Below are 14008 nucleotides of genomic sequence, written 5' to 3'. Positions count from 1 at the left end.
TATGAATTATTTAGAATCCACAGTGCTGGAGAGGGGAGGAGAAGAGAATGGAGATGTGTTGCGTGCATGTGCCAACGCCCCACCATGACTGTGATCACTGTGTGCTGCACGTGTGTACTAATAAAAATGACAAAATCATAGTGCGAAGTTACAGCCACTTGTAGGCGTAGGTATACTATTTTCATATGTTGTTAGAATACTGAAGGAAACACACAGGCTTGCAAGAGTTCTACTGGGATTCTGAGATGTAGTAGCTGTACTTTAAATTAGGTATAAATGGTATCTCCTTTTTAAAGTTAGTAAAAGGATTAGTATTTTGTAGCTATGTGTGTAGTTTTATAGATATGCTGGGGCAGAGTAAGTATTCAATAAATTATATACTTGGATAAACTATCCATCTACTTTTCAAATTATACATATACTTGAACATCATTTAGGTATTCTTTCACTTAATAAAAGCTATTTTATGGTCAAGCCCTCCTACCCACAAACAGGAATGAGTTATGCATGGAAGTCCTTTTCCCCTCTTGCCCATCAGCCTGTCTCTAGATGCCAAGGCCCTGGTTGCCAGCCCTCATCTCTGCCCTTTCTGGCCCTGGACTAGAAATCAGGGTGCTCTGAGGCCTCTGTAACAGGTCCTGTGGGAAAGTGTCCTCTTGTTCAGCTTCTACAGATGCAAGTTCATCCCATCACTACAGATGAGATGGAGGGCGGGAACCAGGCAAATGAGGAGAAACGTAGGAGCCTTACAAGTGGTGGCCTCTGCCATCCCAGAAGTGTGAAAAAAAGGAAAGCCCATCAAAAACAGAATGCCATTCCACATGCCAGGCTCCTACCTCATCTCAAATCAAATGCCATTCTGTATTAATGGGTGCCAGTAACAGACATGTACTCAGCTTTCTGGTTTTAGAACATTCTATTGTTTCTTCTTTTCCATTTAATGAACACACACTGCTTTCAAGGAATACCCTAATATTCATAAGCCACGGAATTTCACCTTGGTTATCTTATTCTATTAACAACAGAGGAATTTCATTTTACCCCCACCAACTATAAAATTAAATGACTTAAAGTAGAAATCGATATTCTGTTTAACAATGGTTTTCAACCAGGCAAAGTGCACCCGATTTCCCAGATGATTCTGATGGCACAACTGAGAACCACTGCCCTCGACTCTAAGCATTACTGCTCCTCTCCTCTTCAAATAAAAAGTGCTCAACTCTTGCATCATTTCTAAAATAACTGAAATGACTTTTCCCCTTTAGTTTCTATAATACATTTTTAGAAAATCTGATAAAGTCCTTACAAATGAAAATATGAAATCTCAAATGGATACATTAATATTTAAGAACTACAGTGTCTTTCAAAACTTGAGTATCTTTGTGTAGCCTCTTCTGTTTCAATGAAGAACATACTGTAAAGTTACTTCATTTACTCTTCTATTAAAAAAAAAATCCTGGGCCTGGGATTTAGCTCAATGGCATAAGCACCCACCTTGCAAGTGCGTGGTTGTGAGTTTGATCCATGGTACCAAAAAATAAAATAAAATAAAAAAAAAATCCTGTTCCAATCAACTAAATGAGAATTGCCATGAACACAGTGAATCTAGTTATACTGGATGCTAAGAGTATTCCTAGTCTGTGGTCACCTCTAAGCAAAACTGCTCACAGAACTATTTTTTGCTGCACATAAACCTGTTGAAGTGGGTCAGGGTGGGCTCCTGACCTAAGAACAGCCAATGTCCACGCTGGATGGTGGCACCTGGGGTAAAAATGGAAGCTGGTCCAGTTACAGACTCTTGCCACTTCAAAATAGGACACAGGACCTGAGGGTCATGATGGAGAAAAGAATCTCAATGGTGTAAACCAAACCTGTTATGATGGAACAGAAACTATGTAAACAAAAGCTGTGAAGTAGAGAGGCTGGTGAGTAGCCAATAGTCAATAATCTAAGAGAAGCTTGGTAGAACCTGAGCCTTAAAGATCCACGACCTCTTGCTGAGAAGCAACATCTGGTCTGGTCTGCTCTGAGGTCTGGGGCAAGGTGTGGCCAGGAGGCCAAGCTGGAGAGCTGGTTCCTGAGTTCCCAGGCACAATACTACAGTGTCACACTGTCTGAGCTAACTTTTCATGTTTCTCCTCACTTGAGATTTCTTGCACTAAATAAGTCTAACTGGGACAACTGTTTGTTAAAAATAACGTACAACTTCAAACCTCTAATTTCTTGACCAAATCTGGGATCCCAGAAAGTTAAAACTTTCGTAAGTCGAACATTAATACTCTATGTCTACATATCAGCTAGTAAAATTTATTGTTTTATACTTAGTCATTTTTGCAAAGACATCTTATACACAAAGATACAGATTCAATAACAATTAAAAACTTCTGATCTATACTTTCAGGTTTGTTCGATCGTGGTACTTCTGATAAGGATCATCAACATACCAGTTGCGCCTCTTCCAGAAGGATGTCGTCATTTTATCTAAGAGTTTACTCTGGGTTTTATTGCAGAACACAAATTCCCTCAAGCGTTTCTTTCTTGCAGCTGTCTTTTTCCATAATTTTTTCTTATAACCAGACTGTGAAATAATATTACAAACACATTTAAAACATGGTATTATGTGGGAAACAATAGATTACTATCATAACTCGTGGTTTACAGGCTCAATGGGAACAGGAACAAGACTTTGCAAACATCTCAATGAGTGGTTAGAAAAAGCATGCGTAGTTTGAAAAAGAAGTATTAATAGATAATTTAATATCTTGGAAAATAAAGCTAAATAAATCTGTGTGGTTAGTGAAGTAAAAGATGATATAATTAATCAGTAGCTAATTATGTATGTGTCATCTCTTCAGCAATTTTCCACAGCACTAGTCTCATTTTCTTTCTTTCTTTTTTTTTTTTTAGTCTCATTTTCTAGATTACCCAGCTATTCACTGTTATCTCTCCCAATGTGGAGGGCGGTCAAGGACGCACCAGCGAGGGTGGTAACATTCATTTCTTGTTAAGGGACTGAGTGTTACAAGGGCTGAGAGGCACAGTTCTCAAATGTATGGCTTCACTTATTCTTTTCACGCACTAGGGACTGGTATTTGTAGGAGATACTTGTCTAAGGAATAATGATTATATAAAACTATTATTAGGAATGGTAAAGGAAAGTTAACCCATTTAATTAGTCCTGAACTTCCATATACACTACCTATGATTATTAATTTTTATTTTGAAAGACAATTAAATATAAAAAGTATCATCAACCAGGCATGGTGGTACATGGCTATGATCCTAGTACTCTGGAGGCTGCAGTTGAAAGATCGCCATGAGTTCGAAGCCAGCCTGGACTATAAAATGAACTGAAGCCCAGATCAAGAGCAAGAACCTGTCTCAAAAAAAAAAAAAAAAAAAAAAAACAATAATCATAGCCTATTAAAACTAGAAGAGCCCTTAGGGGGCACCTCAGTAAATGCCTGGCTAAAACCACACAGTAAGTTATAGGGGAGGTGAGAATAGAAACCAGGTTACTGGTTAAAGCCCTTGGTTCCTCTCCAGCCAAGGCTCATTATGTTACAACAGCTGGATAAAATCACAGCTCTCCACTTCTAGCCTGCCAGCCAAACTAGGTCCCTGCAGATCTCTGACTCATAGATCTAATTTGCTGCCCAGGATCCTTTAAAGATTACTCTGTGGAATGGAAACACTGTGAAAACGCTGGAATGGTTTTAGATAATTCCTAGTTTCAAAAATGGAAGAAGGGAATAAATAAAAAAGTAAAAACATTTGGGTTAAACTATGCCTCAAAAAATATAGTACCTCTGGATTTTTCTACATTAGTATAAATTAACCGTTTTTTGCTTTTGTCTTAAGATCAGGTTGTGACGAAGGAAGCCATTTGGCATGTAGTATACTTTTGGGGGCACTAAACCAATGCAAGATGTAATGATTGGGGGAATGATCAAGTCCTTTAGGGGAACATGAGAGTTCCATGGGGCCCCAGGAAAGGGACATGGAAAGGATGGTAAAGAAAACTCCCCTTTTTATATAGGATCACACAAGAACCTGGAAATAAATGGTATGATACAAAGGGAGGATGTATTTCTTTTCTTTTGTACTGGGGATTAAACTCATGACCTTGCATTTGCCAAGCAGGCACTTACACCACTGAGCTAAACCCCCAGCCCCGAGGATGTATTTGTAATGGTCCAAAATACACAAATTCAAAAATACAACAATTATGACTTCAGTTCAACTGCTGTTGACTAGGGGAGGAAACAACAGGGTGCCATGTCAGTGGAGAACTGAAGGTCATTTACATGAGAGGTGATAATTCTTTCAATCTTGTAAAAAGTAAGTGAACCTGACTTAGAGTGAAGACATCTGCCACTGTAATATTTTGTTATGAACGCTTACAGGTTTTTTTTTTTCCCCTAGCAATACTGGGGACTGAACTCGGGGATCCCCTATCATCAAGCTATATCCCAGTCCTTTTTATTTTTTCAGACAGGGTCTCACTAAGTTGCCCAGTCTGGCCAATCATCCTGCCTCAGCCTCTGAGTGTAGGACTTACAGGCATGTGCCACCACATCCAACTTATATGGAGTCACTTACACAAAGAGATGCCTATCAAGCTGATAATTATGCACAGCTCTAAGAACTACTATACTGGTAAGATGAGGAGAAGACATACCATGAATTGGCTCACTGAATTGTACTGTATTTTCCTTATTTTTATATTTTAATAAACTAATGAGTTCTGGGCATTAAACCTAGGGCCTTGCACATGCTCAGGAAGCATTCTACTAAGCTATAGCCTGACCCTTTTTATTTTTGACGTGGGATGTCACTCAGTTGTTCAAGCTGGCCTTGAATGTGCAATCCTCCTGCCTCAGCCTCCTGAATAGATGGGATTTCAAGTTAATGCCATACTGCCCAGCTTCTGCTGCATTTTAATCTCCACTCATGGTGATTTTTTGATTAGGTAACAGTATGAAAACTCACCTTTCTCCTGAGCCAAAGGCCAGAGTGAAGTCGAAGAAACCGATAGATAACAGCTTTCACAGTCTTTCTCTTGCCTTTTCGTGCGCTGTAGTATGTTACAGTTCTGACTGGCACTGTCAGGACGCTGGGAAGCAAGGGAGCCACTCTGAAATGTATCGTAAGAATTAACCAGCAGTCCGACTGATTAAAGGAGAAGACCTATTTCTACACAGTACTTAGAATTGAATAAGGCTGCCCCACTGGAACACAGGTAACTTTTATAACACTGCTTCAAACGTCCTAAGATGCTATGCACACATGAGAGCAGCAACGGCGACCAACTGCAGGCCCTCTCAGAACCACCTGGTGCTCGTCCAGGGGCAGTTTCCAGGGTGTACAAAGAGCTGGTTCAACGTCCGCACTAACACATAAATAACTACACAAAACCCAACCCCCATCCCTATGGATTTATCTTATTGTTTTAATCATCTGATTTCTTATCTTTGTGTCTTTTCTACAACTACAGTGCTGGGCACCTGGGGTGCTTAACTGAGCATCTGGTGACTGACCAGAGACCACACACAGCCTCGCCTTGTAAGCTGAGCATGCTGTCCTTTCTCTACTTTGCCCGACAGCTTCCACTGAGGAAACCACATACACGACATCAGAAGTGTCCTCTGGGGCTGGGGGTGTAGCTCACTGGCACGGCACTTGCCTAGCAGGCACAACACCCTAGGTTCCATCCCAGTACTGCAAAATAAGACAAACAAACCAAAAAAAGAGCAAAGCTCTGTTTGGCAGTTCCTGCTAGTGGCATCCAGATACATGGATGTCGGTCTTACTTTCCCGTTCCGACAGCACCACTGCAGACAGACTAAGCTGTGTAACAACCTGCCAGGTGGGCAAAGAATATTACCTAAGATATCTTGTCTTGTAGGCATGAATATTTTATTTACTTAATTATTTATGGTTTCCTTAGCTAGATTGTTTCTCAGTATACAGGCTGGCCTGGAACTTGTTATATAGCTCAGCATTTTCTTAAATTTAGGATCCTCTTGCTTCACCCTCCCAGGTACTAGGATTAGAGGTGTGAACCACCACACTTGGCATGAATACTTTTATCTATGCTACGCTATTCCAATGCTGGGGAAGTTCTCTACCACTGAGTTACACCCTCATCCCAGGTATGAGTATTTTAGAATTTTATCTAAGCATCATATTTATTGAAAGGAACTCTACCTATTAAGGATTGTTGTGGTATATCCACATGTCAGATTTCTGACAGATGTGACAAACCGGGGAGCAGAAGAAACAACTGGTGTGTGAGTAAGACTAAAATGTCCAGTGGACAGCGTGGAATTAAGACAGACATTCTTGGCATAGTTTCGAAAGGCTGAAGATGCCAAAACATTCACAGATCGTAAGATTCCTGTAAAGATACAGAGAAACACATATATTTAATGATATTCCAAAATATGCATTGGCATTTAAAATTAATGTATGAAAGCAAACAAGTATTAAATATAATTAAAATGTCCTGAGCATGAGATTTCCCTATGGAGCTTTCTGCCATAGATAAACTTAATTGAGGTAAAGCTTACAAACCATAAAATTAATCATGTTATGAGGTTCAATTCAATGACATTTAAGATATTTAGAGATTATATAACTACCATCAAAATGCAGTCTGATGTGTCATGGCTCTATATCCAGGGCTGGGGGACAAGGTTTACACGTGTAAATTAATTCCCATGTCAGATCTTATACTCAGGGCAGTGGCAGGTCAGAGACCTAAAAGCACAAACCTTTCCTAGAAAGACAATCAAGGAGCAAGAGGAGGATCCACAAAGACAGCAGAAGAGGTATTCGAGTTCTCTTCTCGAATATGGACAGGCCCTTCGAGGAGAAAGAAGAGGAGGAAGAAGAGGAGGAGGAAGAGGAGGAGGAGGAAGACACTGGAGAGCATGAGCCACATTAACAAAGGTCTAGGACAGTGTTGGAGACTCTATAGCACACGTGCTGCAGTGGGCTGTTTGTTACCATTGAAAGCTCTAACCAGTTCACCATTACAGGTCCAGGGGCTGCCACTTGTGCATACATGGGGCAAGAGACAGAGGCTGTGCACTGCCTGCCTAACTGTAGCAGAGATGCCTAGGAAGGAGCAGGGAGACATGAGGCAGGGCAGGTGAAAGGCAGGGATGCGTAGACTGCATGTGGTCCTCTTTATCCGTCCTTCCTGCTGTGCACTGCTCAAGTCAGTCAGAACATGCAAGTAGACCCAGAGTTCCCTGAGTGATCTCGATTTTAGTGTAGGACTCAAGAATGCATGTTAGAAAAAAAAGTTGCAGCCTGAGTGTGGTGGTGCACATCTGTAATCCCAGCACTCAGGAGGCTGAGGCAGGAGGATCACCAAGCATTCAAGGCCAACCTGGGCTACAAAGTGAGTTCAAGGCCAGCCTGAATGGCACAGTGAAACCCTGTCTCAAAAAAAAAAAAAAAAGAAAAATCTATGAATGAAATGTCCTAAATCTGTAATGTGACGATGGTTGCCTATCTTGAACTGTACATACAAAATGAAGAACATTACGGCACATAAATTCTACCTCAATAAAACTGTATTTTATAAAAATAGCTGCACCCAAGTATGATGCATAGGCCAGAGGACTGTCCGCTGCATTGATTTCGCCTACCAACTGGGCAGTGTGGTGCTGATGTGATGGGCCAAGGGTCACACTGTTTAGGTTCACATTCTACCTCTACTACCCAGCAGTCTGTCTACAGGCAAGTTACTTAACTTCCCCATGCCCCAGTTTCCTCAAATTCAAGTTCAGTCAATTATGGAGAGTAAATGAGAGTTAATGAGATGAAACATTACAGTGCTTGAAGAGTCCTGGGCACAGGGAAAATATTTAATGAACTCTAACAGAGTTGAGGAATGCCTAGCAAACATGGCACAGGCAAGCACCACATAATACGGAGTATTTTTTAGACCAGGATCATTAGGTGACTTCTTCACCATGAGGACAGCTTAGAGTGTACCTGCACAAACTGAGGCAGCACAATCTACTACATGTGCAAGGCTATTTGTTAACAATCACAGCCGTGTGTGGTCCTTCCTCCACTGAAATGTCATCACTCAGCACATGACTGCGTGCGTTAGCAGGTGGCAGTGAAGACTGCAACTTTGCTTTGCTATTATCCATCAAAGACAATAATCTTCAAACTGAAAAGGTAGCAAAAACATTAGTGGGTTAGCTGAAATCCAACATTCAGAAAAATTGATGACAGCCCTTAATGTTGGCCCCTTGGAAATCGAATTCTCTATCCAATCCTGGAATTCAAGTAACTGGATGTAAATAACATATTTCAAAGAACTAAAAAGATTTGTAGATGTGATACAAGGCAGGAGATAATCTTTGAAAAAAATCAGTGAACTAAAGAGGAGGACTGTAGAAGAAAATATTTCAGTTTAGTATAGAACACACAAATCAGTAAACCACAGGTTCATGTATAGAAAGTAAGGTTAGAACACATAGTAATAAATCCACAGGGAAAAAGTCAAGTAAGTTTCTTTAAAAGAACCAATTTAGTTTCTTTTTCTTCCCTCCCTCCAAGTAGGAGCCAGTTGTTCTTTATTGTGTGCAGTGTGTGTTTGTTTGTTTGAGACATGGTCTCCTCATTCAGTTCAGGCTGGTCCTAAATACCCTCTATAGCCCAGGATGGCAATCCTTCTGCCTCAGCCTCTTCAGTGAGGGGATCACAGGCATGGACCACCTTGCCCAGCCCAGTTGTTCTTTTAAAAGAGCCAATTTGGGCTAATGTGCTATCTCAATATAAGTGGCTCTCTTGCACAGCATACTTCTTCTATTTTTTTTTCTTTCTTTTTTTTTTTTTTTGTCTTTTTCGTTTTTATCGGTACCAGGGATCGAACTCACAACTGCCTGCTTGCAAGGCAGGCGCTTATGCCGCTGAGCTAAATCCCCAGCCACAGCATACTTCTTTTCCTACTTTTATTTGTCCCAAATTCACTCTGGAGAGCCTATTTTTTTCCTGTCTTTCATAAACATAAAAGTCTTATTAAAAAATAAAAGAACAGTATGCTGGGATTACTGTGGTCCTTGTACTGTTCTGTATTGTACTGTACTGGAATCCCAGCATTTACAAGGCTGAGGCAGGGTTGCAAATTTGAGCACAGCCTGAGCTACATAGTGTGACCTTGTCTCAAAAAACAAAAGAAATTTCTTTCTCTGAATTAACTTTCTTCCCCGCTTTTTATAGAAATGGCATCTATGAGACTGACCTCAAAATCCTGTGTTCAAGCCATCCTCCTGCTTCAGCCTCCTGAATAGCTGGGACTACAGATTTGCACCATCATGCACGGTTCTGTTTCTTTTTTTTTTTAACAAGCACTATAGCCTATCCTAGCCATGTTACAGTCTGAGTTTTTAAAAAAGTCTCTTTATATTCTAAAGAAATAAAGAATTGCAGGCAGTATAATAGTACAGTGGGTAAATTCTACATTGGCCAAAAACTATCCCCAAATTAACTGTGACTCACCTGGTTAAACTCTTCCATTTTGTTCCCATTTTTATGAAGGTTCTGAAGCTGTTTGCAGCATGTTTATTAATCTGTACACACACAAAAAAATAAACTATGCCTCAAAACAAATTACAAGTGGAAAAAAATAAATAAATAAACTATGCCAGGTGTGGTGGTATACAGGCATAATCCCAGCACCCGAGAGGCTGAACCAGGAGGATCACAGTGAATTTGAGGCCAGCCTAGGCTACATGGTTAGTTTAAGGCCAGCCTGAATTGCACAGAGACTCTATCACAAAAAAGGGGCTGGGGATTTAGCTCAGCGGCATAAGCGCCTGCCTTGCAAGCAGGCAGTCCTGAGTTCGATTCCCGGTACCGATAAAAAGGAAAAAGACCAAAAAAAAAAAGATATTAAAAAAGAAAAAAATAATAAAACACACTGAGTCAATAAAATAATGATTACTTGAACAACAGGAAAGAGGAACCTGGCTTAGGAGCAGCAGTTCACGGGGAAATGACTTGGCCAGCTTTATCTTACCTGGTCTTCAGAAGAGTAACGAGTAACCATGCCAGTAACATGTCTGTTAAACCTAGTGCAGTCTAACTGTGAATAAAAGTGCCGTGTACAAGTTAAGAGAAGCAACTGACTGTTCTTTTACTTCTCTGACCCACTGGGGCATTTCACACAGACAGGTCATCACTAAACCACTCTTGCTATGGAGACATAGATGTTTTTGCAAAAAAAGCAATACAAAACCAGCTTTGAAGGAAAAAGAGGCAGAGGGAATTGAACATGTGAAGGTAAAAAGCCAAACCAGTTTAGCATACATAGAGGAATTACAAAAATCATTGCATGGCATAAATCACTGGACTGGAAGATGTGAGCTGCACTGGTTGGGAGTGGGAGGTGGGGGTAAGCTTGAAAGGAGCCAGGCCAGGGGTCTATAAGCTTTTGATTCTGTATACCCTAAAAGAACCTCCCAAGATTATACAGTATATCCTTTCTCAAATTCTTATATAAAATCTAAAATGCTAAGTGGTAGAGTGTAGGAGTAGCACTGTAAGGCAGTGGATTCTGTCCTAAGCACTAAACAGAAAGAACAAAAATGGTAAAATATTAAATAGCCTAAATTGCTTTAAAAAAAGTTTCTAATATATTTAAAATACTGTATTTAAAAAGCCATCAAAAAAACTACCACATCATTTTTTTAAAATGTGTTCATTCAATGGCATCTAAACATAGTGAGTGATATGATTTATATCACCTATATAAGAAATACGAGGGGCTGGGGATTTAGCTCAGCGGCATAAGCACCTGCCTGCCAAGTGTAAGGTCGAGAGTTCAATCCCCGGTACCAAAAATATATATGTATGTATATATATATGGATTATGAATAAAAATTTCTTTTCATTAAAAGATACAGGATGGTGGCACACATCTATAGTCCCAGCACTCTGGAGGCTGAAGCAGAAGAGAGAGTTTGAGGCCAGCCTGGGCAACACAGTGGTTCACGGCCAGTCTGAACAAAACAGACCTTGTTTCAAACAAAATAAAACAAACAAACATTCCAAATAAAATATAAAAGACAGGTCAGGGTGGGAGAAGATACTGGACATGCATGAACAAAAAACATACATATTCAGAATTTATAAGGAACTATAAATCAATAAAACCCAATAGAAACATAAGCAAAATATTTATGTAGATCTTTTATAGAAGAAATTCAAAACTAAGTGTGGTGGTGCATACCTGTAATCCTAGCACTCTGGAGGCTGAGGCAGGAGGGTTGCAAGTTTGAGCTCAGCCTAGGCAATTTAGCAAAACCCTGTCTCAAAATTAAAAGACGTGGAGGGAGAGGTGTTTAGAATGTACCTCAATGCAAAGCCCTGGGTTCAACCCCTAGTGCTGAAAATAAATCTCAAAAATGCTAATGCATACGTGTAAATGTACTAACACTCATTACTAATCAAAGAAACACGTATTTAAACCTCAATGAGATACCACTACATAACCATCAGACTGACAAAATCTTGTAGAAGTGATGATACTAAGTGTTGAATAACTAAACAAGTGCATCACTTTGGAAAACTTTAGCAGTATCAGGCAGTTCTAAATATACACATACTCTTTATCCCGCAACACCACAGTTAGTATTAATTTTTTTTTTGTACTGGGGATCGAACTCATGACGTCGAGCTTGCCAGGCAGGCCTTGGGTGTTTGTGCTGCGGAGCTAAACTCCCAGCCCCCACAGTTAGTTTTATACTGTATGCACTCCTTAGAAACACTCTTGTACTCAAGCACCACAAGCTCAATCAGCTATGTCCATAAGGACCCTCAAACTGGATACATCCACTTGTCTACCATTAATGGAGAATTACAGAATGGGCACATGAAAGTTTATACTATGGAATAAGAAAATATTACAGGTACAAGCAAAATGAATAAACCTCACGAAGTAAAACAAGCCATATAATTTAAAAAGTGAATATAGCATCCATATTTGGGGAAGTAGGAAATTTTGGAGAGACGTACAGGAGTGGGGAGAAACGGCGTGTTTTGTTTGGGTTTTAATTACATAGGTTTGCTTTCCAGTCGTTAAACCACTCATATACATTACATGCATTTTTCTTTATAGATATTATGTTTTGTGCACACAAAAATATCCCACATACAAAAGTTCTTCCCTTGAACACTAGGAAAAAATTACATGGTTGCTTTTTTTATTTCTTGACACTATTTACGTTAAAAATACTTTACTGATCACCTACCACACTGGATATTTTTAACTTTTGCCACAAATCCTGCTTTCACTTCTGTATCTCCCAATTAAGAAATCTTATACTCCCCCTTTTACTGAACGCTATAGTTACAAACCAGTAACGACTCTCAAGCTTACAATGTCCTAGGCAGTACGCAAGACATTTTTCGCGTCTGAGCTCTTTTAACCTCTAGCTAGGCGATACTGTGTCCATTTTACGGCTGCAGAATCTAAACTTCAATTAAAGAAATTAAATGACTCTGAGGGTCAAGAGTCACAAATGGCGGGTTTAATGTGAACGTTAGAAATTTGCCGCTTTGTGTGACTATCTCGCCTCCGCCACCCCCGTCTCTGGTCTGTTTGCTGGGGAGAGGGAGAGCTCATAAATAAGTGGAGAACGTGAGACAGTCACGGCCCCAAATGAAATTAGAAGCCCATTAACCCGATTATATTTTTCCTGTTATCTTCCAGACCAAACATTCCCTCCATTAAACACCACTTTTCCACCCCGTGAAGGCATACATGGAGCACATTGCTCTGCACTGACCTGTAGCTCTCGCGGCCCTCGCTAAAACGGAGGCTGCCATCTTGTGACCCTGACCTACGGTGGCCGCCGGGGGTGTAAAACCTCCGCAGCAAAAGAGACTAAAGAAAAAACAGCCGGGGCGGAGTCAGGGGTGGGGAAAAGAATAAAGGCGTGGTCAATTCAATCCTCACTGAATGCCTGCGTAGGCTTAGGTTATGTTCTGTCCTTGCCACTATCAAGCAGCTGCCCGGAACCCTAAGCATATAGGATGTGTGTGGGCCGGGCGAGTATCCTCCTGCCCCATCCCTCCAATTAGTCAGGATTGATTATAGGAATGCATCACACGCCCTGCTTTTTTTGTGTGCTAGCCTGGAACTCCTGGGCTCAAGCAATCTTTCTGCCTCAGCATCCTGAATGGTGGCCACTGCAAGTATCTGGTTCCTAAAATATTCATGATCATGTGCTTGAAAGGTCTATTTAAAGTACACAGAACATTGTTAAGATTTTTTGTTATTAAGCTTATTTCAGAAAATAATACTGCTTATCCTTTAAAAAGCTGGAAGATACTACGATAAATGAACAAGGGAAAAAATAGCAGTATTAAAAATCTTTTGTTGTCTTTGTTCTGTTGTTTGAGACAGGGTCTCTCTATGTAGTTCAGACTAGTCTTGAACTGAGTATATAGCCCAGGGTGGCCTCGAATTTATAACCTCCTGCCTCAACCTCCAGAGTGCTGGGATCACAGGCATTATGCCACCATGCCCAATGAAAAAGTTCGGAAAAAACCCTGCTTGCCAATAATAATCAAATGAATGGCAATAGAGTAAGGATCACACACACACACACACACACACACACACCCCACACATTTTTTACATTTTTTTCTAGTGTTGACTGAATCAAGGGCTTTGTGTGTGCTAAGCATGTTCTGTACCACTGAGCTATACTCGAAACTCTCTGTCTCTCTCTCTCTGTCTCTGTCTCTCTCTCTCTCTCTATATATATATATATATATATTCCTCATTCAGTAGGACAAAATCTCAACTCTACATGAATAATTATATATATATATATATATATATATATATATATATATACACATACACATTTTTTTTTGTCTTTTTGATTCAGGGTCTTGCCCTGAAGTTCAGGCTGGCCTCGGGCTTACTTTGTAATAGCCCAGGCTGGTCTTGAATTTGCAACAATCCTCT

At 40.2% G+C, this 14008-nt stretch overlaps 1 protein-coding gene across 1 annotated transcript; it reads right to left on the bottom strand.

The window, feature by feature from the left end:
- Positions 1-2287: 2287 nt before the first annotated feature.
- Positions 2288-12970, bottom strand: Mrpl35 (mitochondrial ribosomal protein L35). Its single transcript, XM_003468950.5, has 4 exons — positions 12819-12970; positions 6211-6400; positions 4993-5137; positions 2288-2578 (listed from the first exon to the last, which is right to left on the bottom strand). The coding sequence occupies exons 1-4, from the start codon at positions 12856-12858 to the stop codon at positions 2390-2392; spliced, it is 564 nt and encodes a 187-aa protein (XP_003468998.1). The 5' UTR covers positions 12859-12970; the 3' UTR covers positions 2288-2389.
- Positions 12971-14008: the final 1038 nt, after the last annotated feature.

Source organism: Cavia porcellus, unplaced genomic scaffold (assembly GCF_034190915.1).
Source record: "Cavia porcellus strain 051 isolate PalLab524CR breed Dunkin Hartley unplaced genomic scaffold, mCavPor4.1 scaffold_18, whole genome shotgun sequence".
Taxonomy (NCBI): Eukaryota; Metazoa; Chordata; class Mammalia; order Rodentia; family Caviidae; genus Cavia; species Cavia porcellus.
Note: the sequence above shows the minus strand (reverse complement) of the source record. Positions and strands in the feature narration are given on the sequence as shown.